Source organism: Diadema antillarum, unplaced genomic scaffold (genome assembly GCF_040938485.1).
Source record: "Diadema antillarum isolate AM-2024a unplaced genomic scaffold, OU_Dant_1.0 scf00000129, whole genome shotgun sequence".
NCBI classification, from domain to species: Eukaryota; Metazoa; Echinodermata; class Echinoidea; order Diadematoida; family Diadematidae; genus Diadema; species Diadema antillarum.
Window position 1 is genome coordinate 927,980 of NW_027271018.1, and position 26,923 is coordinate 954,902.

Here is a 26,923-nt window from a genome sequence, read left to right on the forward strand (position 1 = left end):
GATTACCGAATTTGAGCATCGTAACCGGAGAAATACCCAAATACCTCTGTTCAGCGCCCCTTCCTCATTGCCTGTCCTTCACTGTCTTCTTCTGAGGTGCCTTATTTTCTGCTAAAAAGTATACACTGAGTAATGATAATGAGAGTAAGAATCATTTTATAGATCATTTTTATTATTTTCGGTCAAGGAAAAATACCATGTGTCAGCTTATTATGAGAAAAAGACATATTGATATATATATTTTTTTTTGAATAGAAAGTTTTTGTATTTGATTAGAAAAGGATAAATGTGCAAAAACATCTTTCTATATACTTATGTACACAATTATACATGTCTTTTTCACACAATACGACTGTTAGGTCTTCACTTTAGATGTTCTTATACAATACACAATAAGCACGTGATTATAATCTCTCTGGCAATAGCATCCTGAATAATATTCACTCGCGAGCCGAGCCACTCCCGGCAGAATTTTTTTAAACGCTGCTCTCACAAAATGCAAGGTGAACCGACTTGATCTACGCATGAACATTGAAGTTGAATGATTTCAGTGAATTTGTTGGGTATCTTTTATTGAAGTGTTTGGCTCCACTGAGCAGGAAAACGGGTAAAACGGAGCTGAAAGTGATATCATTGAGAAACGTCAGTGGCAACACGAGTACCTCTTCTCGTTCTCGTGAAAGGAAAGTTGTACTATCAAGGCGATTATATATGACAGCAAATGGTGGGTTATATCTTCGATGTCATAACGTATTCTATGTTGCTGACACATTACCCACACGTATATACCATGCTTCCGCAATTGCAACTATAGATACACAAATTTTGATATACTGTTGTTATGTAAGATAAGGGATTGAGAGTGATTAATAGATATATTATCATAATAACTTTGATTGCATTGATATTTCTTTGTTTTTCACTACTTCCATTCCACTAACATTAATCATCTTGCAACAACTGTAGACACTACTATGGTGCAATCATTGCAATGTATTGTGAGTGGCATTACTCTGAATGGATACAAATGATGAATATGCAGATGCTGGAGAAATGGACACTCATTGGAGTACTTATTGCTATGTCAGACAGTGGAAATAGCTAGTTTACAGCTCAAAACTGGCCATCTCTAATGCATCAATCTTGGCAGATTTTCTAAAAAAAAACCAACAAAATGGCTGCCATGAATCTTCAACAAGAGAGATGCGCATACACACGAGTTGGAATAAGTGGTTTAACCTTTTTCTTTAAAATTTGCATGAATGAGAATAATAGTGCAGTTTCTTTAGTCCTACCCATACAGTGACTTGCCATTATTTGTTGATGACAAAAATCGGACGAATGGCCTATGATTACAAAATAAAAAAGAAAAGCATGGAAGTGATAAGAGGACTAGAGTGAGTATGCTCCCTAGAAACCAGTTCTTTGGTCTCACTCTCTATCCTTCCCGCCAGTCTCATGACGGGAAGCTGTGGGGCCGTGGCTAACACGACGAGGTGGTCGATGCGACCACGATGGGCGTGCCGTGCCCGTTGCCGTTGGCCGGGGCGGCGGCCATCTCCGCATCCCGGTTGTCCGCCGGCGGGTATGACCCGTTCTTGGGCTGCTCGTTGCTGGGCGGGAGGATGGTGAATACTGGCGCCGGCACCGGGGTGGGGCTCGGGACGGGGCCGGCTGGCAGCTGGGACATGGCCGCCGTCAGCCGCTCGGGCTTCTCCAATTCGCGCAGCTTCTCCGGCTCCTTCTTCTCCTCCTTGGGCCGCCGCGGCTTCTTCTTCTTGAAGATGTTCTTTGAAGACGGCGGGATGGGGTTGTAGTGGACCAGGCAAAAGATGAGGTCCGTGGACATGAGCGGAAACTCGTAGGGCGGGTTGGTGATGGTGTAGCGCTTGGAGGACGGCGTGCTGGTGGAGGCGGTGCTGTCTCGGAAGCGGTAGATGCCGAAGCACAGGATGCCGTAGTTCTTGATGGCGTCAACAAACAGGTCTCCATACATACCACCAGTCTGTAAAAAAGATGAAAGAAATTTTCCTGAATTTGCAAAGAGCAATGACAATGGAGGACAATGTAATGAATATGTGAAAACTTATCCACTATATTTATCTGTCACTATGTTTATCTGTCAAACAATGAATTAGCAATACTTCAATATTTCTGGTACAAAAGAAAGGCAAATGCAAGGCAAGGGCAAATGCACACAATGTAAAGCTTATTTCAGATTTCCACTGAATGCCACAAAAGATAGCACACTTTTGGGTTGGCCAGATATTCGACAGTTAATCAAGAATAAGACTCACTTCAACAGCAAGCCTTCCTTGAATACAAGTATGTGTATAATTTTGTATAAAAAACTGATTACTACAATTATTGTGTCATTCTCTATTCAATATAGCATTTTCACACAGCAAGCAACCCCTCAGTTGTTTCCTGCCCCAAAACAAAACTAGAAATGTCACTTAGGTGACTGGTATGCCTCTGCCATATTGCATTATTCTCCCAACAGGCCTACAGTACATGTTGCCAATGTAAGACAACAATTTCACACGATTGGCAAATAATCATTATCTGGTAATTCTACATGTACATCTATCTTCTTGACACTTGCAGCCACTAATATGGAAAACAGGTGAAAGTTTTAATAGCATTTTCACTTGACCTTTACACCCAATGGCCCAAATTTTTCCCTACATAATCATTGTGTGGTAATGCATGTACAGTGTATATAAGTACCAAGCTTAATTACACAACATTCAATCAATTCCAGAGTATGTAGAAAATAGTGTAATTTCAGCATGAAATAGTGTATTTTTAGCATTTTAACCTGACCTTTGACCCTTGACTTCATGACCCAAAAATTTCAATGAGAATCAGTGTCAAGCTTTACATGTATGTGTACTACATTTCATGAAGATACAATGAGCCATTTGTGAGATATGGAGGAAAAAAGTGAAATGTTTAAAATAGCATTTTCACTTGAACTTTGACCTTTGACCTTATGACCCAAACCTTTCCCTAGAGAATCCTAATCTGGTAATACACATAAACACTAAGTTTCACAAAAATACATTCACGCATTGCAGAGACAAAAGGAGGAAATAATGAAATTTTAGCATTTGATGTCGCCCTATGACCTTTGACCTTGAGTGTGAGTGCCCAAAAGATGATAGTCTCAGCTTCGTCCACTAATACTTATACAATAAGTTTCACTAGGATATCTCACATGATTGTCAAGTTACGTTATACACAAAATCAATTATGGTCAGACCCTGAAAGCATAATTCCTCTGGCGACACTCTGGGCACACTCACCCCATACTGGGAGAAGGGGCCCTCGAAGAGGGGCAGCTGGGCCGCCTTGCACCTGTCCCTGTTGGCCAGAAGCTCGGGGTTGTTGTGGCCAGGCTTCATGCCCCCGCCCTCTGCCAGAATCTGCTCCAGCTCGGGCGTGGCCCCACCGGTGATCAGGGTGCGGATGAGCGTCAGGGCGTTGTCGTTGAAATACGTCTGTAAGAAAAAGTGGTGGTTGGAAGGAGAAATCTTTTTAACTAATCTGATTTATGGAGACATCCTTAAAGTTTGTGTGTCCCTTTTGAAACTCCAAATATTAGATTCCTTTCATAAAGCTGGTCTATTGTAGACGTACAACCTTGATATTTCATACCTTTACTTAGAATAATAAAACTGGGAACTTCTTTATTGATGGAATGGGAGACAACGCTAGATTTCCAGTGAATTTATTTGGACCCTGACAGAATTCCAATACTCTTGGTACAAAAGGGGAGCTTGTTCTTGAGTGACATGGGGTAAGTTTCTAATTTCTTTTCTTTAAAAAAAAACAAAAAAAACTCTGAGGTGTAATACCATAAGATTTCATATTCGAAGTTGGGAGACACTGCTCTTCAACCATGCAAAATTTCATGACATTTGCAAAAGGGTTTACCTTTAAAGGTAAAAAAAAAGTTCTCAGAAGGGCTCAAAATTCATCTTCCACCATTTGTTATTTGCTTGCAATACAAAAAAAGTTTCTACAAAGAAACAGGATAATGAGTTGTCTGGGAGTATTTTGAGATCAAAAAGAGTAAAATATTTCATATATTTCATACATTTAATATACTGATATTGAAGTGAAACAAGAGTGTTTCTCATCCTGTTTAATCATGGACAGAGTGGGGGGAAGCCTGTTGGCAGGGAAAAACTTTGCTAAGTAAGGTAAAAGCTAAGTAAGTAAAATTCTTTCCTAAGTGCATTCTAGAATACCAACTTCTTCCTAAGTCAGAAATGTGCATATTCCCACCCCCTTCTTAAGTTTCTTCCTAAGTCTACTTAGGAAGAAACTTAGGAAGATTTTCAGAATACCACTTAGGAAAAAATCCTGACTTAGGAAGAAATTTCTTCCTAGGAAGGATTTCAGAATACCACCCGTGATCGCTAAGGAAATGCTGGTGTACATAATGCGATGACTTACAGCGCTCATGAGAGAATCCAGCACACTGACAGCAAACGCCGTGCCACACGCAAATGGCTGCGTCAAGTAGAGCTCTGTGTCGGGGTCATCGTCATCGTCTTGATCAAGGAACTGCACATTGGAGTCATTCACTACACACACACACACAAACAAACAAAAAGTTCAAAAATTATTATGATTTTCATAACAACAAGACGTACATTGTACATCAAAATTGTAATAATGATACTACTGGTAACAGGGCAGAACTGCAGAGCAGCTGGCAGAAACAATTACAGCTAACAATCTGAACTGATCACCATGTGCTGCACACGAAATATACTCATCAAGAAGTCACAATAGAATGCTCATATTCAAACTAACTGCAACAGAAGAATTCAGCCCATGCAACAACGTCATCTTTTTTTTAATCATTTGAACATCCTCAAATGCTCAACTCAAATCAGCACCAAGCTCTGATGGTGTAACTGTATCTACATGTACCTTTCTTCAGTACGTCATTTATACTCCACAGCCTAGTGGTGTTTTAACTTGTGTACACATTTACATCTAAGGTATGAACAATGGTGCATGAATACACACGCAAGACACCACGAGAACCCCCCCCCCCCGATATTATTTGTATCAACTTATTGATGCACATTGAGCACCAATGCTTTCACTCTCAAATTAGGATTTTTCAACTGTCCAAAAATTAAGGACAAAGAGAAAAATGACTTGGGTGTTGAAACCATGGAAGGAAGAGGTCAAAATAAAATGTAGGTGACAGGAGTAGCGGTGGATCTTTAATCTACGTAGGAGATGATAAATATGGCACACGACGTACCTAACTCTGTGATCATTGGCACGTTCGCTCCGACGGCCGACCCGCGTCTCGTCACCTCGTTCGTCTTCGTGGAGTGGAGAGGGGATAGACTCATTGGCATGATGCCTAGTTTGGGAAGCAAACCGAGCCAGAGGACGGTATATGAACACAAAATTGGCAACACAACCTTCATTTGCAACAGATTATTACGAAATCGTGAATCATGTCACACATTCTTGTTCCGTCATTTATGGTGTGTAAATCACAGCTCTTGGCACATTTAGGACTAAATCATGTTTCAGACTAGCCTCAAAACTTCATCACATATTCAACTGGATACAGACATATTTTTGTCAAAAACTGATGAACAGCAGCAAGCTATCCTTTGACAAGAATAATCACCACTATCAAGTATTGCTTTTGATAACTCCCCTCAGAAAGCACTATTTTCACATGATTCATGAATATTTGTAAGCACATTTGACCCTAATATACTACATGTAGTACCTGTGACTAGTCTAGGAGGGGTTGAGTTTCAGCTCAAAATTTGATTTGTCTTTTTTTTTCAGGTTCTCTTTCAGTTTGTTCCATTTTGTTAATTGAATATCAATGAGAAGAAAGACTTAGACTCATTGAATACTTAAAAATAAACAATATATAAGAAATATATTATACTCTGTTGTGCAATATAAATATAAAATAGTGTTCTATACAAACAGACCAAATATAGAAGAAAAAGATATTTAGATGGAAAGACAAACAGATAGATGTTATGAGAGGGAGAAAAATAGATGCAAAGGTAGATACATAAAATAGACAGGAAATGGATCGAGACAGACAGTAGAATCTATCCTATACCCTTTATAGAATTCAAAATTGTATACAATACGCATTATTTAGTAAGTTCGGATTTACTATGAAGACACCTGGTTTGAGAGATATATTTTGGTCATTGTTTTACTTTACATTTTATGCTCATGATGCTACACTTGTTTTGAGCAAGCAATTACAAAAATTGTTTTCAATTTCTGATTCATTACAATACAATTAAATAAAATGAATTGAGGGGAAAATACAATGTAATTGAAGCTGGTAATGCAATGCATGTTGATGTTCCAAGACATAAGTAGGACACAACAGTTTCACCAGTGGACTGAAACTAGACACCTCGATTCTGAGTGGCACTATCTGTCTCTCTGTGACATTTCAATTTTAGAGGAAAACTTCAATTTCACTGCCAACTTGAGACAAAAAGGGAATTTCAAATCAAGTGTATACAGGCGCACAAGGTGAAAATGGAGAATGCTGCAAAATTTTGCTGGAAAATCTGTGAAGCTATAATTGGCATGTACAAATACATGAAACTCACAAGATGGAAGTGAGTGGATTGACCTTTGACACTGCATGTAAATCTTGAACAAGTGTTTTCGCGAATGAAGACACAGCATTTTCTATTTCCTTACTCTTTTTCTTCCAAAGCTTTGCAAAACATTGTCAACAAATGTGCAAAAATAGGAGGATTGCACAGTGAATTCATTAGAGTTAGAATGAAAGTTAGAATGAGAGTGAGACACATGCTACATGCTGCAATGCATAATAATACATCATATCTTCATATCATTAGTTGGTCTTTTTTTCAACATGAAACAAACATAAGCAGAAAAGCAAAGGGTAGTCAGTGAAAACTTACAATGCCGATAATTTTGTAAATTTAAAAAGGGGGGAGAGAGAAAAACACTTACAACATCTTAATGGGAAATCAACCATTTCCTCTTATCTTCCATGTCATCCTAAATAATGATCTATTCTGTATGAAATTGATTATATTTATGGTATTAGAACAGTCTTTGACTACCCCCTGCATGGCTGCGTGTTTGTTTCACGTGACACTCGCACAACGGGCACAAGACAGAGATGAATTGACGGTGAGGTCATGATGATATGGGTGAGGTATCATCTAATGGTGATTCAACAGACTTGTTCCTCTCCAACCCCAATTTACCCAAATCTTCAACTCCCCTCCCACCCCCTTCACCTTCAAAAAGAGGGGAAAAAGCATCCCCCTACAGTTGCATGCTCTTTAAATCCCGTGTACATCCTATATACAACTTACAATGCAAACATAATGTTGAGAGCTGCTACTTTACTAAAACAGAGCTTGTGAAAAATTCAAACCACACCTTAGTGGCTTTTGCTTACATTACCTTAACTATCAATAATTATGATAGTGTCAAATTAAACCTTCAACAAGCCACTGGCAATACAAGTACACTGGAAAACCAGAAATGTTTGCATGCATTTTAATTTCACAAATTTCATGAGAGTCAGGATTTGTGATATTAAAATGCACACAAAAGTTCTTGTCTACACTATATGCATTGAATGCCAGTGGCAATTTGCGAAAATTTCATGCCGCAAAAATATCCTGCTTTATACTAGTAATCTTTCTTGCAAGCAGGACATGTAAAGCGCCCTCGTTGTTCACCAAATTCTTCGTCCTCTCTGATGGTCGACTGAGTTCATGTTGTACACGGACTGTTCGTCCACGGGACTTCTTTACAGATGCATTAATATATTCATGGAACAATTCTCTGACAACCATAGGGCTTGGTCTCAAACATCCCCCTTGGACAACTTTGTAATTGGCCATAGTTTATGAAAAACAAAATGGAGGAGTAATACAAACTATGTGCACCTGGGTATCATCTTTCATGTATAAATACTGTTCTTAGAAGATGTTGTAGCACTTCAGCCACTGCTTGACTTCAGTGACTCTAATAGCAAAGAGTCAAGCTCGGAGGCCTGTCATGATTCAGCTGGAGTCAAAGCCGTGAAACAAGACTTTGTACTTATAGATAAAAAGAAGAAAAACTTACCATTTTGGTGAAAGATTTCAAACAGAACCAGCGCAATGAAGAAGTAGCGACTAATTATGCAGATGGTGCTCTGAGTGTGATAGTAATACTATGCCTGATAGCAAAAGCATGAATGTGTGAAATCTCTGGCTGTACTTTTGGAGAGGCAAAAAAAGAATAAACTGAATATCAAGACCATCTACTCTACTGCTGGCCAGTCAATGGACATTTGAATAAAAATTTAACCAAGATTAGTTAGTAATCAGACTTGGTATGTATGCAGATCAGAACCATTCAAGCTGGGGCGTGCAATTTACTTGCTTGCAAAATCTATGAAAATGAATACTGGTGTCAAATTTGTGTTAAGTGTATGTTGGGCTTTGTAAAAAAAAAAAGAAATCAGCAAGACAACCTGTACACCATGCTATAGTTACATATAAAAGTTAGTGTGCATTCTGGCATACCATTCCAAATTGATTATTTAGTTTGCATAGCATCTTTTTCTACATGGATTCTTGGACGGCTACTTTATCAAGTCACATCATAGTTGTAATATTTTGGAAACATTATTTCATTTCTGTCCAAGTAAAGTTACTTCTGATCTATTGATATCAACCTGTTTTCAGTCTTTTATCGCATTTCCAAACAAGGCTAGTGCTCTTCATGAATTGCCTCTTGCCAATTCAGGCAAGCTGTAAGGTAGTCATGCATAAGATTCAAATATATCTTTCACAATCACTATTGCAAAGCATCATGGGAAATGCTTGATCTCCCTATCAAACTGTCTTAATGTCTGGTTTAGAATTTACAGTTGTAATTACAGGTAAATGCAATCCCTTTTTTTCTTTTTCCGTACAAAGAAAATTTGTACGACAGCATTTTGCATGATTTGATGAGGAGTCTACAGGCAAGGCATTATGGAATTACAAGTGTATATCTGCACAACATAACATTATGACCATGCATCACATTCCCCCCCCCCCCCCCCCCCCATGAAATGATGGTGGAACTGAGACTTGACTTAAACCGAGTAAATGAATTTCTTCTTCATCAAACAACAAATGTTAGATGAATATCTATCGAAAAATTGGAAGTGGGGCAAAATAAACTGACAAAAAAAACAAACTAACATGTGTATTGAAATGACTTGCACTGTGAGGACGATCATTTTGAAGAGGCGTATGGTGGGGTTGCATAAGGGATATGACAAAAAATACAAAATGCATTTCTTTAAAAAAAATCAAATAATGCATAAGAAGTGTGAAGGTTTGAAAAAAAAATGGGGTTGAAGGTCAAATTGTCTCGTGAACACACCCTGGATACCATTTTCACCATCACCCTCCTCCTCCTCCTCATCACTATAATCATCTTCCTCCTCATCATCATCACATTCATCTCCGTCTTTGTCCGCGTGCGAGTCTGGGTCCTCCGGCCGAACCAGGGGCGGGCGGCCGGAGCGGTGGCGGCTGGTGACCAGACCTTGGAAGCCGGACTTGGTGAGGCCCACGGAGTCGTCGAACGTCATGGCCTTGATGTTGAGTGATGCCAGGATGGTCTCCTTGTCCTGCAGTGACTGGTCATCCTGGCTGTTGCGGTTGGACGACAGGATGACGCACATGTCGCACTGGTTCACGTTGACCGCCCGCAGGTCGGCGCGGCTCAGCGGCGAACCCTGGTCAATGCACAGGCACACAGACAAAGAAAAGAAACCAACACATTTCCTGAAACCATGCAACTGAAAGGTCTAATTCATTCACACAAGAGGGTATAGAATATTGGCATAATGCTTGATTGAAAGTCTGAAAACTGCTTAAAACATGCCATTCCAAGAAAAAAAATCAGAAAAAAACTAGAAATGTCGCTAAGGCGACTGGTATGCCTCCGCCATAATGCATGATTCTCCTAATAGGTCTACAGTACATGTAGACAATGTGTGATTACATTTTCACAAAATTGGCAAAATATGAAAATGACAAGTTTGTCACAAATGTGTTGAATGTTCACCTTCCTTGACCTAGGTTTAATTGGATGAATAGGAGACCATGTATTTGGGGATTTAAGGACTTTAATTTGACTTTGACCCATTCATAAGTTAATGCATTGAGTAATTTTCAAGGTATGGAGAAAAAGTGCAATTTCTGTATTGAAAAGTTCATTGTTACCATTTTCATCTGGCCTTTGACCCTAAAATTCATAGGATAATCACTGTCTGGCACAACATGCATAAATAAGTTTCAAGATAACTTGAGCCACTTCTGAGATATGGAGGAAAAGGATAGTTCAGCACTTTCCCTTGATCTTTGACCTTTTGACCTTTGAGGCAAACAAGAAAAAAGAAAGCTTCCAGAGAATCTCTATTAGGTTATACATGCATACACTACGTGTAAAAAATAATAATAATCCTGCTGGCGTTGCATAAATATGAGGGAAATAGTAAAATTTTGAAGTGTTGCCCTTGACCTTTGACCCCTGACCTTTGACCCATGAACCCTGAATTCTCTAGATAATCACTGCCAGTCAGTACATGTATACACTGTATATACTATGTTCCATGAAGATACCTTGAACAATTTCCAAGATATGGAGAAAAAAGTGAAGTTTTAATATTTTTACTTGACCTTTTGACCTTTGACCATTGATCTCATGACCCCAAATTTTCACCAGAGAATCTTAATTGGGTAATACATGTATACACAAAGTTTCAAGAAGATATCTTCAGGCATTGCATAGATATGGTGGAAATAGTGACATTTTACGTATTTGACCTTGACCTTTTGACCTTTGACCTTGAGCATGTGCACCCAAAAGTTGATAGGCACAACTTCACTCCCTAATACACATACATGCCAAGTTTCATTACGATACCTCAAAAGGTTTTTTAGTTACACTGTCCACAAAATTCATTACGGACGGAAGGACGGACGGAAGGACGGACGGACGGACGGACGACCTCACGGTGATATACTTGTGTGTCTACCCCTTTGTTCTCCCTTTTGTTAAAATAGACACACAAGCAAAAATTTTAGCCACACAAGCCTGACGGAATAAAGGCCATCTATTGTGCACTATTGTTCTCCTAGCCACACAAGCATACTCTCGTTAGCACGCTACGAAGGACGGACGGACGGACGGACGGACAACCCGAAAACATAATGCCTCCGGCACCACTTCGTGGCGGAGGCATAAAAAATCAAAGTTCCTACGGGCACAGTATCATGACTGGTGTAAGGCTTCTACTTTCTTTGGACATGTCCAAAAGTGCATGTATCACTTCTACCAATTTTGTCTTAAAAAATCACAAAAACTTACAGTTGTACAACAACTGACTTTTTTTAGCGAAGGAGAATATACTGGAGCATCTCATTTCAATCACTCCCATTTTTATCCTTTCACTTAAGAGGAGGATCTGTGCAGGCATGGTTTCATAAAACAAAATTTCATCTTTTTTTAAATGAAAAGGACACATTCCCTCAACTTGGTCTGATATATATATGTGGAGGGTAATATCATTCTCCTTACTTTCTGAAAGAGGCAAGTCAAGTGCTCTCTCATTATGCTAGAAGAGCTAAATTATGCTGAATTTTCTTTTTATATTTTTATTAAATCCTTCTCCAAGTGTGACGTCACACAGAATGTTGTAGTCTTTTCATCCGGTGATGACGGAAACAAAACATAAAAAAATGTATAACTTTACAACGGACAGCCCAATTTTCCTCAAACTTTGCTGGCGTGTTCTAATATTACTGCATTCCCTCCATCGACATTTATACATTGTATTTGGGTTTCATTCTCCTTCCAAAAGGAGAAGGGCCAAGGATCAGGCCTGCGGGACTCACATTGAGTATGTAGACTTTGGGGAAGTTCTTCAGGGTGTCCCACTCCCGCTTGATGTACTCCTTGCTGCCGAGGAGGACGATCGTCTTCAGCTCCTCGAAGTGGAAGTTGCTCGCCCGCAGCGGCATCACGAAGTTCCGCAGCCCGATGATGGGCGAGTTCTTGTCCCCGAACAGGCAGGCCACCACGTGCGAGGTCAGCGCACTCTTCTGCGCCTGGTTGCGGTCCTGCAGAGCGAGAGAGAGAGAGAGAGAGAGAGTTTTGGCCACGAGACAGAGTGTCCGTTTAACCCATCGAGTCTAGGGAGAATTTTGCAGCAACATGTTATCATCTTTATCATCATTAGATTGAGCCTGGCACTGAACCTGAAACTTGATCCCACTGACTACATGTATGTACTACTCCTACTGTGTATTGCATGATGCAGTGAGATCTACTGAACAAGCCAAACAAGTTTGTGAACAAGGCTTCAAAATCTCTAATGATAATATCAATATACGTTTTGGTAGGTGGGCCCTTAACATCAAGGATCCATTCACTTATTTTTGCCTTCGTTCTCTTGACTTGAAAGAAAAATCATTTATGTGATAACTGATATTTTCGGCTGCAGGAAACATTTGGTGGATAGCAATGTGTTCACATTAACCCAGATACTAAACCTCACGAAACATTTCATACTCGATAATCACAACCATCATGAAAACGATTGTGTGATGCAACACAAGGTTACAATTTTGACTCCTTTCCATTATAAACAAAGAAGTGTTATCACAATCACATGATTGTCAAAATATTTGTTTGTTTTTTTCTAATAGCGATAATCACATAAATCTTACCTTCTTATTTTTTTTTCCTTTCACAAACTATACTTTGACTTTTTGACAAAGTAGGATGGCAAATAAGGGAAATTTGTTTTAAAAAAGCTGGAAATGTTGTAGATGTACTAGAAAGTCAACTGGCGGTCTCCGTATTAAGGACTCACCAGGAGGGCTTCCTCTAAACTCTTCTCTGCACTCCAGTGGAACATGCCGGTGCAGTCAAACTCAATGGCATCTTCGGTTTCAGGAAGAACGTTGGCAGCTGCCTCTCGGCGCCGCTGGTGGGGACCAACCCTATAACAGGTCAGAGGTCAAAGTTCGTATTAAAGCAACGATTGTTCACCACGCTATTTTCAATCTCTAGATCAAAGAGACACTAGACAGATTCGTGTAAACACACGAGTCTCACTACAAGCACGTGAGCCAAACTTGATGTATCATTTCTAATTGATTTGCAAACAAACAATGTCACAAAACACTAATGATTAAAATCAAAGGCTATTCAAATCTCCCCTGCTTTCTAATTTGCAAACTCTACATCTAGACATAATCTATTCAAATCCAATATCTAACTGTAACTACAACTTAAAGTTACACAATCAAAATGATAACAATGAAAGAAAAAAAAAAATCAGATTTTGCTGCGGTTTCAAGTTTACTCCTGTGATGTCCCTGCCCTGGCAAGACATGGTTTCAAGAACTAATATTTGGTTTTGTTTTTTTTCTCATTTCACGAGCTCAGAAATTATAAAGGGAACATTGCGGAATTTGACAGTGACTGAATCTGATCGGAGTAATAATAATAGGCAAACATCACTGTTATTCAATATCCAGGTTCATCATGACACTTGGTCAGGTTTTTAACCTTGAGATCCCATTATCTTTTGGAACTACTCAAATTTCGTTAGATGTCATACATCAGAACTTAACATCAGATTAACTATCAAAGTAGGATTGCACAAACAGAGTGTGCCAAATCTTTCATTGAAAAAGGGGTTGGTTTGTCGAAAATTGTTCATCCAAACAATTCAAATCACATCATACCTACATGTAATCATTGCAATGTCTTTGGAAGTAAATGAATCTGTCATGATTTCAAACGCCTCAGCATTTCAAGGTCAGCTTTGATGAAGATGGAAAAAAAAAACCAACTGCCTATGTCAACGAATCATGCAAACTAACTTGATCAACACAACATGGTGCATGTGAACTTTCAGTTGAATGTTGGAACAATATTGATAAGCTTGACAGGGAAATTGAAGGAAAAAAAAAAGATAAGAAAAGGTCAAACTGAATAACCAAAATTGAGTAATTAAAAAACTAAAAATCAACGAGACCGACTTGTAACCACATTGTCCAACAAAAACTTTTGATCCAAACTGAACAAACCCATGAAACTTTCACAAAAATGACAAGACTAAACAAAAATATACTTGTGATAGCTGATGGAGTTATGGCGCTAACATTAAAAAAGAAAAGAAAAGTGAACTCAATATAAACAAAAGAGAACTGCCCCAAAAAAGACTGTTCTATAGTACATCCCTTTAAATACTATAACTATATTCACTGATGTATCATTTAACTTCCTACAGAATAACGTGAACTTTAGTTCTAAGCACGAACATTAATATGTATTTCATATAACTCTCTTAAGCTCTAGAACATTGGATTGTCAGCAAGAAGTGATACGCTGGTGACGACTGCAAAATCTCATATGGCAGCCATGTTCCAGAATTGACCACTGCATGCCAGCACTGTGATTTGCAAGCGTGTGCTCACTAACAGCCAGGTAACATGAAATGGTTCTTTACCTGCTTTTTTTTTTTGGGGGGGGGGGGGGAGCATCTTTTTTTTTTTCTTGCTTATGATGTTGTGCGCTGTGTAAATTCTGCCAAAAGACATTCAAAAAATATTTCAAAAAGCTCAAAGAGGGCACATATATTTTCGAGCCAATTCAATTAAAATTCGTCCTCCTACCTTTGTTTGTCTAGATTTGCAGGATCACTATGCATTGATATGTCATATTATCACATTACATCATCCACTCGCGCTTCACCTATCGCTTTTGTACGCAAAATTATGATAAATTTCACATCTTTGGTAGATAGTCAAGCAGCTGCACCGCTCTATCGCTTGACAGTTGGCACGGCTGCATCTATAGAAATTCTTGACTCATTTGATGAGAAGGGCATTATCTGTTAGATTTGTACCAATTTCTGGAGTGAGGGGAAATTGAGTTGTAACTTGCACTCAGGCCAACAGGAATCTTGTGAAGTGATTTAATCTCTCCAACTCCTTTGCATATCGTGCAATGATCTGAATATCATTGATATAAGAAAAGTGCAGCATTGAAATTCTCTTTCTTATGCTGTGTACTAGTTGTAATGAAAACATCTTCCATTTCATGTGTGTGTTCACTCTTTCCATGAAGGTTTAAATAGCATCTGCATGTTTTAGTCTAATCCAGCACTTGATAATTTCCTACTATGGCTCACTCCTTTTGAAAGACATGGGAATCTTTCTAAAATAGATAAAAGCAAAGACAACACCCAAAAAAAAGTGAATAAATAAGCTCATAGCTATCAAATAAAGCAGTCAAAGTTATTTTTATGAGAGTACACTGTACATAGCCACAATATCAAATGTGCCGTGAGCAAATTTTATCATTGAATGTCTTTTGGCAGAAAGGGCAGGGGGCGACATTGTGCGGTGATAATAGCTAAATGATACAAAACATTTGGTGCATTTTTCATCAACAGTAATCAGCACTGTGGTGACCACACAATGGAGGGGGGGGGGAAGGTTGGGGTTGGCGTGGTGGCTTGACGTGGATTGAGAAACAATGATGCGTGAGCTCCTGGACAACGTGAGACACCGGATGCACGTACGCACACACATATGTACACTGGGGGTGACTTTGCGGATGACAAGCGCAATCACAAAACTGGTGAACGAGGGGGGTCGGGAGGGAGGGTTGGGTGAGATAGAATCTTAACACTTACCTAGGGGGGTAGCAATCAGGTAATTTAACCAGGTTTGAGGTACAGAGGTAATGGAAATTAGGGAGACATGTAAAATAAACACAAGCTGGTTAATACACGCTGTTGTGCACTCAACTCTACTTAGATATACAATATATATATAAATATAGATATACACACAGATGTATATAGATGATATACCAGTACTCACAGCATTTACATGTTGATATATGATTATATGTATAAATATGGAAATTATGCAGATGGTCCAAACTAAAAAAAAAAAGAAAACTCATGAAGTCCACTACTGTTAATGCAAAGGATGATATTAAAGTAGGCTTTCAAAAACAATGCATGTGGAGGTTAGTAGGAATCATTGATGCGACCAGGAGGGAGTACCACCATCATCACAGGCGGAAGGCAGCGAGCCTGTTGGGGTTAAGAGTAGGCACACCACACAGAAAGCTAGGTACGGGACTGCACACGCTCTCGGCAAAAAGAAGACGAAGAAGAAGAAAAACAGATTCTGCCCCGGCACGTCAACGGATCACTCACTAACTACTGTCGCGAGGTTGTAAAGGGGTGGGGGGGGGGGGGGTGGGTGGAGAAAAGGAGGGTTTAATTGGGGGTGGGTGGGTGGGTGAATGGATGGATGGATGGATGGATGGATGGATGGATGGGAAAGGTAGGATGAAGGGGGAGAGGGAAAGTTCTCTGATAAATTAGAAGGGGCCATGCACTGCTATAATGCACTGAGTAGGTATTCTAAGGACTTGGCACGAAGGCGTAAGTAGTGTCTCTGTTACTCCGATGACGTAAACTCATGGTCGTATTTTCATTTCAGTATTCTTCAAGCATGCACATCCACCGCCTAGTAAGGTGATCGCTCTTTCTTCTTCACCTTCACAGCAAATGAGTTACAAAGGCATATCCACAAAATACATAAAGGCATTGTACATGAAGATGGCACTTTCTTATGAGAAGAATGAATGGGTCTAGCCAGCAAAGCCCCATGCATGTCAATGTGCATGTGCCATCATGAATTCACCTTTGACCTTCACCTTTGACCTTCGCTTCTTGGCAGAGTAAAAAGCTCATTTCTAATACGTTCCTCTTCTACAGTGTACATGTCATTTGTTTACATAGGGAAAGATGTCTGGAAAAAAAATAAGGTCGAAATCTCATGGAGTTACATACAAGAATTTCAGTCTACAGAGGTTGCCGATGGAAAACGACCTTTGACCCGGACACTCAGATTGGGGTGATGGGCGACTTTGCGTTTGTGATCATGGTACGAAGCAAGGCGCAAACAGTTCTCATGCATGCTCATGACAATCGCTGTGAATTCATTGCGGAGTGGCAGTGTGCGCCTCGCATTAACATTCTCCTATTACATGCCCAAGGTATTGCTACAGTGTGACCCCCGGCCCAAGGTACAAGTAAGACACTACCAAAGCTGGAACAACCATTCCAAAGATTTTCTTTCATTTTATCTATTATTCTTATTCTTTTTTTTTGTGGAGGAGGGGAGTGAGGGGTGCAGCAATGATGGGTGAACAAAAAAAATCAAAAACAATGAAAGTGGCAGCAACATGTGGGGGGGGGGGGGTTTGAGAGAAATGAATGGCGTGTGAGCGTTCTGCAACATAAAGGGTGAACTTTAAATCTGGGGTTTCCTTATTTTTCTTCTTCTTTTTTTTTTATTTACTAGCAGCTTATTTGGTATATATCATATCTATAGATAATGGCGATATAAAGGACAAAAGAGGTGGGATTAAAGAAAAAAAAATAAAACGACAAACAGCTACTGATAATGTGGATTCACAACGGAAGCAGGATGAAACTATTTCAACGGCTATTCTAGCACCTGCAACAGAGAGGGTACAGAGTCGGGAGCAAGAGTGGTTAGTTGGAATGACGTTGTCTACTACCAGGTATAGCATCACCCATCCTGCCCAGTGATATGCATTAGAGGAGGTCCATTCCTAAATATTTGCAGAGCGAGCATTTTTTTTTTTTCCACATACTCAACAACATCAATTTGCGAACATTTTGTGTTCGTAGTTGTCACTGTTACCTACTCTGTTGCTTCCTGTCATTCAACACAATGCGTCAACGCCAGATCTGAATGTGCGCATTCACGTACGATAGGCATTGCTCGAGTAGATTATTGAATTGATATTCATTTTGGCATGTTAATTAGTAAAGCAGTTTCTATCCCGTTCGCATAATCTCTTTTTTGAAATGTCTTTTTCCAAAAAAGCCAATCTGCCCCTGCATGCAATATATAGACTGCAGCTCCCATGGTAAATGATGCTTCTTTTTTTTAGATGAAAAATATGAATATAATTTTGAGAGATGCTGAAAATTTGAGTTTATATGCAGAACACCTCACCAGCACACAGCAGTAGCTACACTGTACCATGCACAGTGTTTGAACGAGGATGAAAAGAGTGAGAAAATATCTTGCTTTAAGTAAAACTGGGAATGCGTTTCAAGTATGACCACAGTACCTGGTCTGGCAAACTGATAGGAAACGTCTGCAGTGCACCCAAAGCAGATTATGCAATACCAATAGGCATGATGGGTGATACAGGTAGACAGCCATTTGTCTTGTTGATGTCGTTTTTTTTTTTTTTATTTCAGTGAGATGTAAACAGAATACAGGTCTTGTTGTTACTTTCATGGTTAATCAACTCAAGATGAAACCACAAAGTGCACAACTCCAATAGATGAACAGTTAACACCAAAACAAGGTAAATTAGATGAAATAATAGTAGAAAGAAGAAAATTAAGATAATCCAAACGAGGCAGTTTTGGTAGTATATTTGAAAGTCTCACATTTTAGATTAATTTCACAAGTTAGTTTTCAGTTGTTGGTTCCTGTTTGTTTTGAGGAGTGTTTTACACCATGAGTTGTTAGGCACAACGAGGGGGTCACTGTCTCCCGCATCACTGGCAGATCGTCGAGGTCGAGGCTTGTTATCCCGAGCGACATGGCTGCTTTAAGGCTGGAGCAAAACCCAATTCCTGCATCGCTCCCCACAGTGTGCTGCACTTACCTCCAAACTCCTGGATAGCAAGCCTAGACATCGGCTGATCTGCTCTATTGCGAGGAGTTTTTTCCGGTCGGGGTGACCCAGGAAGTAAAAGGGAGGTTACAACAAGGCCTGCAGACTGCGTCTAGAGGTGGGGGGTTTACCCCCGACAGAGTGTGTCACCTGTCAAATGATTCTCAAACCTGCTGTCGGCAACAGGGGAGGGACGCACTACGCTTTTGATCGCATTTTTCTTTTTCTTCTGTTTTTGAGGGGAACATGCAACTATTGGGAGACTTTGGCTGAGTGTGAGCAAGAAACAAAGAGAAGAAAAGAACGAAAGAGAGATAGAAGGAGGAGAAGAGAGAAAGAAGAAAGCAAGATATCTTATTTATTTTTTATTTATTTTTTATTTTTTATTTTTTTTTTAGGGGGGGCTCCATTGGTCGAGGAAAAGACATATTGTGCCCTTGATAGAGGTGTAGAAGTGCAACAGCATTTCTTCCCTAGCTAACTTCAGGCGATGTGCATTTGACAGTTGACACACACTGTTTGAGGCCTTTTTTTTTTTTTTTTTTTTTTAAACAGAACAAGACACAGAAAGAGACAGACAAACAGAAACACACACTCACACACACACAGACGAGGAAGAGGAGGAGTGACAGGACAGAGACCGACAGATTTCCAGCCACACTATGATATGCACACTTTTTTTTCTATAGGAGGCGACCTTTAACTCCTTGTATGTGTGTGTGAGAGTGAGAGTGTGAGTGTTTATGTGGCAACAAGTACGATGAGAAATGTGTGATGAAATGGGGGGAAAAATATAAATATATAAATATATAAAACATACACCAAACACACATGACAAATTCGTAAGAACAAATCAGGAGAAAAAAAAATGGGAAGAATGCAATATATACAAGTGAAAATGAAGTTGGCTCTCCCGGGACACCAGCCGGCTGTGACTAAATGCAACATTAGACTCCCTCTTTGCAAAATTCTGATGAAGATAACCCCAGGGGTGTCGATTAGGTTTGAGCGACATTTAAAAGTATCTTGCATGGCAGAAATCAACACTTTTGCACATTCTAAAGCCGTGTCTGTATAAGATACAACGGTGAATGAATCGAGGCATATGAAAGTTATTTGTGAATGAGTCAGTATGACACCACAGGTACAATTGTATTCGGCAAACATGACAAATATCTACCGGTGCTTACTTTGGATTTTTTCTTCTTTTTTTTTTATAACAAACAAGAATTCAAGGCACAATAGGACAGCTTCACATTTCCACTTCATAAAAGTGACCATCAATTGGTGGAAAAGACACAGTCAATAGTGTATATAGCACATGATCACTCGGTAACAGTGCAATCACTTACCACAAGTTTGTACCTTTGGAATCAAGGCTTACGCATTAGTTAAAGTGTGCTTCACGGAAGAGCAAGCAAGTTTTGATATACCGTATACGCCAAAAATTTTGCAAGGTTTTTATTTTTGCGAATTTCGCGAGTAAGGTGCTATTCGCGAAATTAAGGACATGCAAAAAATATTGACCCTGATCCCGATGTGAATGTGACGTATGCGTGTACACTTCTCCGTACAGTGTACAGGACTACACGATCGCGAATTTAATCACTCGCGAAATCGTCGGGAAGTCCCGATTCGCGCAAATTTAGACTCGCGAAATATATGGCGTATACAGTACACTAGAAATCCAGCAACCACTCCATACTAACTCTTGTTAAGTCCTTTCGCAATTATACATACTCTCTGTAGCCACAAGGAAACCACCTCTCCACAGACAAAGCAAAGAGTTATGAATGTACATGCCATATCTATCTTTGGAAATGTATTTAATTGTTAAAGCAACATTTGGAATAGTTTCATCAAAGTTGGAACAGAGCTGAATATTCTGCCTGATAAACAGACGTTGCAAAATATTTTGTTGTTGTTGTTGTCTTCATATTTCTAAGAAAAAGAATGTCATGAGTATACAATTTGCCAACAACTTTCCAACACTATATAACAATTTTGCAACAATTAGTATAAAAACATCTTTTGAAAGTTTGTTTCATCCATGCATCTTTTTGTTGTTGTTGTTGTTGTTGTTGTTGACTGGTTTGCATTTGTGATTGATTTTGCCAGCCAGACCCAGGGCGATTGGTGCAGAAGTTTAAGATACCTTTATAATCTGCAAATAGTTTCTTTGAGCACATGCAGAAACAGCATACTTATGAAAATATTAAACCATAAAGGCTTATAATAAGAGAAAGAGAGACAGGGTTCTCCAAAGTTTTGGGGAATCACACTGTCTACATCCCTTTCCAATGCACGTCACTTGCGGATACAGTTTACAAGTACAAGACTATTCCTTATATGAATGTGAGCAAGTGAATAATGTATGACAGATCCATTACAGTATTTTGGATATGTTATATAAATTCAAAAGGCCAACTAATTTTCATATTAAACTACATGTGTCTTACAAAGGTAATGCCCTGCTTACTTTACTTACAACATACAGTATACTTTTTTATACATACAACACCATCGTGCATGCAGTTGTACAATCAACCTTGCCTAAGTCAAATCTATTTGGACTAAAGAAATATCTTCAACTCAGAGAAAGTTGGACTTATGAGGGATTAAAATCAATATAATATAAAGAGAAGAGGTCTTGAAAAGTCCTTTGACTCTAGGCGATTATTTGACTTATGCGAGGTGGACTTTAGCAAGGTTGACTGTTTGTACCCTATGTACATACAGCACATCTACAATAATATTACATAGAGTTTGCAACAACAAAAAAAGAGAAGAGTTATTTCTGGTCAATTATTATCAACTTCTTCATTATTCACTGTGTCTTTCAAGTGCAATCTTTGTGTCTTGGGATACCACCCATCCTAGAGAGGGGCAGACGTGTCTTAAATCACAGCCGTTACTGTACACTTGAATAATCAGTGAAAGAAGAGGGAGATACAATAGCCCTATCAATGTGCAACGCATCTCACAATTGATGCGGTCAACAATCTGCTCGTGGGAATCAAGAATGCCAGCCATGAATTAAACCCATGGGGAAGTGTAATATACCTGGGAAGCGATGGGTTAAAGTGAACAGCATGTGTGTGTGTTTGTGTGTGTGATGTGGCGGAGCGATGAAACTTTGCAAAAAAGCTCACACTTATGGTCAAATAGCCAAAAAACTCACACCTTGTCATATAAAGTGACACAAAACCTAATATTTTATCCCCTCCCCCATGACAAGTATATACAACAATGTAATAATAACATTACCATGGTAACTTATCAGTTATTCTAATGATTCTTGTGACCAGATAAAGAGAGAGCTTGACGTGATCAGGCCATTTCTGGCCGGTTTGCAGGTACGAGGAATACAGAGATCCTCAGCTCAATGTGAGTATAAATCATCTATCAAATATAACATACTTTCAGAAGCAATGCCATCCCATAACGACCAAGACAGTTCTACATTTTCAAAGTTTTCCCTCTTTTTTTTTTCAGTTTCCTTTTCCTTTGTATGAAGCTGAGCGTTTCTAAGGCCTCTGCACTGCATCATAGCACATGGGATGTACCATAGCACAGCAACAACACAAAAATATGATCATGATATATAAAAATGATTTAAAAAGAATGATGACCAATGCCTCAGAAATCACTGCTGTCGCTAATGGATGATATAATATATAATCTCCCTCATGCAGTAATGATATGAGTCATGATATAAGAATCAGAGCAACAGACTGTCTTTTCTTTTTTCTTCGTGTATAAATTATTTCATTTCATGATGCCATTGACCCACAAACCCATCTCATCTCTAGAAAGTTCAACAACAAACTTCTACCATGCCATTAAAGATACTGCACGTCTACATAAGCAGAGAAAACCCCCCGTAACTGTGTGTTTAGTTACACAACAAACTGGGGGGGGGGGGGGAGAGGGATGAGGGGATGACTGATGAAGATGATGCAGAATCCATGCGGTAAGTTCCACATCCAACCCAAACCAAAACAGCAAAGATTTATTTTGCCAACGTCGTATCTAAAAAGTTAAAAGTCTTTTATTTTTCCTGCTCTCATCTCCACACCACATTATGTCATGCATTCATAGAGGCGTTAAAATTTCTCAGCTCAGTATACAAAAAAAAAGCACCCCAAAACAAGGAACACTTCCATGGGAGGAAAGTCTGGGGAAGAGAGAGGAATGGAACAACTAAACAAAAAAACAAACAAAAAACTAGATGACACCACCATGCTGTAAAAGACTGCTGGGGCGCCCTCTCAAGGCCAGAAAGGGAGAAGCAGGGGGATGATTGGAACCCTCCATGCTGCTTCCAGGAGGTTGTGGGAAGGGGGTTAATTTGCCCCCCCCCCCCCCCTTCCTTCCCTTCCTGGTCTTGGCTGGGCCATCTATGGGTCTATCACCTCTGGGTTTGGAATGTGGAAATTCACCCCTCAATCCGGTCATGAGCGATAAGATTCAGGCAAAAGAGATTACACGGATGATCACCGACTGAAAGGCTAGGACAAGCTCATCTGTTGGAGCAGATGCTTTCATTCAAATGTCAAAGGAAAACTAGCATAGCGTAGAAAATAGGCATAAATGTGCAAAATGCCAGGGAGATAATAATAATATCCTTGAATGAAGTATGCACGTATTGTAGTTTTCTCAGTCCATGATCCCGTCATGCAAAATAAAGAAATAATGCATGTATCGAACATTTTATATCTTTTTTGCTTTCTAGCACATTGCAACAGCTCCCAAATGAGTGGCACAAAAAAAGCAGAGGGTAAAGAGTGGAAGTAATAATAGTAGTAGAGCAGAGTACCTTCGTAGCATGGTGGAGTTGCGTCTGTGCCACTGGGTCATATTAAACATTTGGGGACCAGATACAAGGCCACCAACACACAGTCGCATCGGCCTATACTTCCTGTTACATTGGGGGTGGGGCACGTACACACACAAACACACACACACACACACACAAGAGGGAAGGGGGGCAGGGATGGGACAGTGGGAGAAGAGGAAAATAAAGGGGAAGGAAGAAAAGACAGACAGACAAATAGACAGACAGACAGATACACAGACAGACAACAATGACAGAAGATTAAATCCTGTTGAGGGACAAATTGTTACGCACATTTACGGTGGGGAACGGAGTGGTTCTGGAGCTAATACTCATATGGAGACTTAAAATAACAGATAGAACAATTACGACACGCATATCTTCGCCCTCTGACGCACTCACTTCTCGGCTATGTGCGGCAGAGAGAGAGAGCCGACAATATTTTTCGCGGCCAAAATCATACCGGCTGTTCTAGTTGTGACATTGATTGTTCAAAACCACATTTTAAGTTAAAGTATTTGCGAGCTGCAATAAAAGGTAACGATTTCAAGGGCATCGAGAGAGTTAATGAGATGGACAAAAAGTTAACCTCCCTCAACATATTTTGAGGGGAATCCTCGCAACGTCTTGGTGTGTTTGAAAACAGTTATAATGTACAAACAGTCTGTCAGCTGGAAATGGATGTCTGCCCCCAAAGAAGACATGTAGTCTCCTTTCAAAGCAAAGCAATGTGCAAATAACGGGCGATTTTTCTTCTTATAATGAGCCTCTTCTGGATATTTGGTTTCTTTTCTTTGCTTCCAGTTCATGTTTCACGGAAAACATTAGTTGCCTCTAGGATATAAATGTAGCACCAATATATCGTACATGCCGATTTGGCATCCAGAATGTGATCATTTGTCACCTACATGTATACTATCAGAAGAAACATCATCATTATTAAGACTATGCGATTAACTTTTTTAAAATTGTCTCAACCCGATAGACACTTTTCTATCTTTTTTTTTTTTTTAAGGGAAGGGGAATGTAAGAGAAATATTTCACATTTCATTCATATACCAACCTTAGGCCTATACACGGAAGAAAGCAAGTATGAAAACAAAGCATTATGATTGTGTCTGGAGTTGGCATGTACACGAAGCATTGAACAACTGACACTTTCAATTATGTTTTGGATAATGAAAAAAAAAAATACACCAAAACCCAACGTGAACCGCCCACCATACCCATGAATTGGTATACACTGTCTCATAAAAATGACTTGCAATGACAAAATGATATGCAAGTAGCAGACAAATGAGTATTCAAATGATGTATGGTACTTGGGGGGAGGGGGGAAGGACTACTCTATAATACATGTATGTGTAATTTGTACATGTACTTTGGTACCTGATAACACTGATCGTGGATAATGTTGGATACGTATTGAAGTGCTACAAACGTATAACAAATATATCATGAAGCCCCTCACAAAAAGTACAATGTATATGGAGGAATTGGGAGGATATTTGTAATAAAGTGGCATGGTATGAGTTGACGGTCTGCTTTCTGATGGAAACAAGTGTCAGTTGAGTGTTGAAGGTAATAATGACAGCGTGATATTTCTTCTGTTTTGGTTTTGTACCCCATGACATGACAACCGTAATTGTATGGTCACTTTACTCGGTATTACATTTCAAAGTGACTCTAACATGGCAGTGCTGTCCCTGCTCTAACGTTGAAACCTTTGTGGAATACAAACTACGACATAGAATGTCAAATTTTTTCTGAAAGCACTTTTTAAATGACACCATCTGTAGCATCCAGCCCTTGTTCTTAATCCTGCTGATATATCACTTCATCTTGGGAGTCTTCAAAAAATATCATTGTGATGTGTTTCCATTTGACCGAAATACAGTATTAGAAACTGTGTTGATAGCCATTACCATTTTTTTGTCTGTTTTCAGAAGTCTCTAAAACATGCACTGACTGTACAATTTCAAAAATACTGAGGAATCACTGTAACACGGTCCACATCTTTACAACCACTGGCATCTTTCCGCATGAATACTGTACATGTTTGCTGGTACATTGTATTTTTCTTGCTGGATAAGACAGTATTTCCTCAAGATATTTGCCATCTTTAATATATTATTAATGCAACTGAATTCTGTACTTCTTGTGCAAATATCAGTGTATTATCACAGCTTATTCTCCCACTATTATAGCTGCTGCTACTTCTACTTCTACCACTTCTTCTACCTACACTACTATTGATATAATACTACTACTACTTTACTAATCAACTACTACTTCTACTACCAGATACTAGTACTTTTACTACGAACTACTACTACTACTACTACTACTACTACTACTACTACTACTACTACTATTACAAGTAGTGGTAGTAGTAGCAGTAGTAGTCTTATTACAACTATCACTACAACTACTTACGATTACTTCTACAGTGTACTCCTGTTATAACGAACACATTCATAACAAAATTCCTGTTACTATGAGGAAAAATCAAGGTTCAAAAATCATGATTTGTATAATCATCTTCATATATTTTAATACTGTCCAGCTATTATAAAATTTTGATGAACTGTAACAAATGAAAAAAGCTGGTCCCCAGGACTTCGTTATATCGGGAATCCCCTGTACAACTACAACTATTTCTAGTACAACTATTGTACAACTTCTACTGGAACTACCCGTACAAAGATGTACTTCTTCTTGTAGTGATAGTAGTAGAAGTAGCAGCAGCAATAGTAGTAATTACAGTAACATTTTTCCGTTTCTACAAACAGTGAATACGTACCTCTCTTGCAACTGCAACGTGTTTGATTTCGCTCCTGCTCCTGACGATGGAGGGACTGCGAGAGCTGTACGAGAGGAAAGAATAGTGATCGCAAATGAGTAACGCATCAAAGTCAAATATCAATGTAGGAGCATCACCATTCACAGGTTGTAACTCTGGTGTAGATGCTAACTTACACAGGTCTCTACAAAGCAAAATATTTGTAGAACACTCAGTATCTTAGGACCAATACAGAGACAATTAGAATAAAGAACCATGTTTGGATCTATAAAAGCATACATGAATTGTCATAAAAACTTATAAATTCAGAACTTACCCCGGAGGCATATGCAGGCAGGGTTTTGCATACTGCATCTATGGATTTCTGAAAGCCTACTCACTTTAATAGAACTAATCCTTGAATTGGCTTTCTAAACTATAACTGCTAGCATTTGGAAACCCCATACAACTAGCGC

General features: G+C 39.2%; 1 protein-coding gene across 1 annotated transcript in view; it reads right to left on the reverse strand.

Annotated features, from left to right (window-relative positions):
* Positions 1-911: 911 nt before the first annotated feature.
* LOC139720559 (calcium-activated potassium channel subunit alpha-1-like) overlaps positions 912-26,923 on the reverse strand; it is a 235,292-nt gene continuing 209,280 nt past the window's right edge. Inside the window, exons 19-27 of the mRNA XM_071631911.1 lie at positions 26,469-26,532; positions 23,648-23,749; positions 12,941-13,070; positions 11,961-12,185; positions 9,439-9,796; positions 5,291-5,395; positions 4,465-4,595; positions 3,309-3,503; positions 912-2,005 (exon numbers count right to left, since the gene is read on the reverse strand). Coding sequence (XP_071488012.1) covers positions 1,484-2,005; positions 3,309-3,503; positions 4,465-4,595; positions 5,291-5,395; positions 9,439-9,796; positions 11,961-12,185; positions 12,941-13,070; positions 23,648-23,749; positions 26,469-26,532 — 1,832 coding nt within the window. The 3' untranslated portion in view covers positions 912-1,483. The remainder of the gene's footprint in view (positions 2,006-3,308; positions 3,504-4,464; positions 4,596-5,290; positions 5,396-9,438; positions 9,797-11,960; positions 12,186-12,940; positions 13,071-23,647; positions 23,750-26,468; positions 26,533-26,923) is intronic.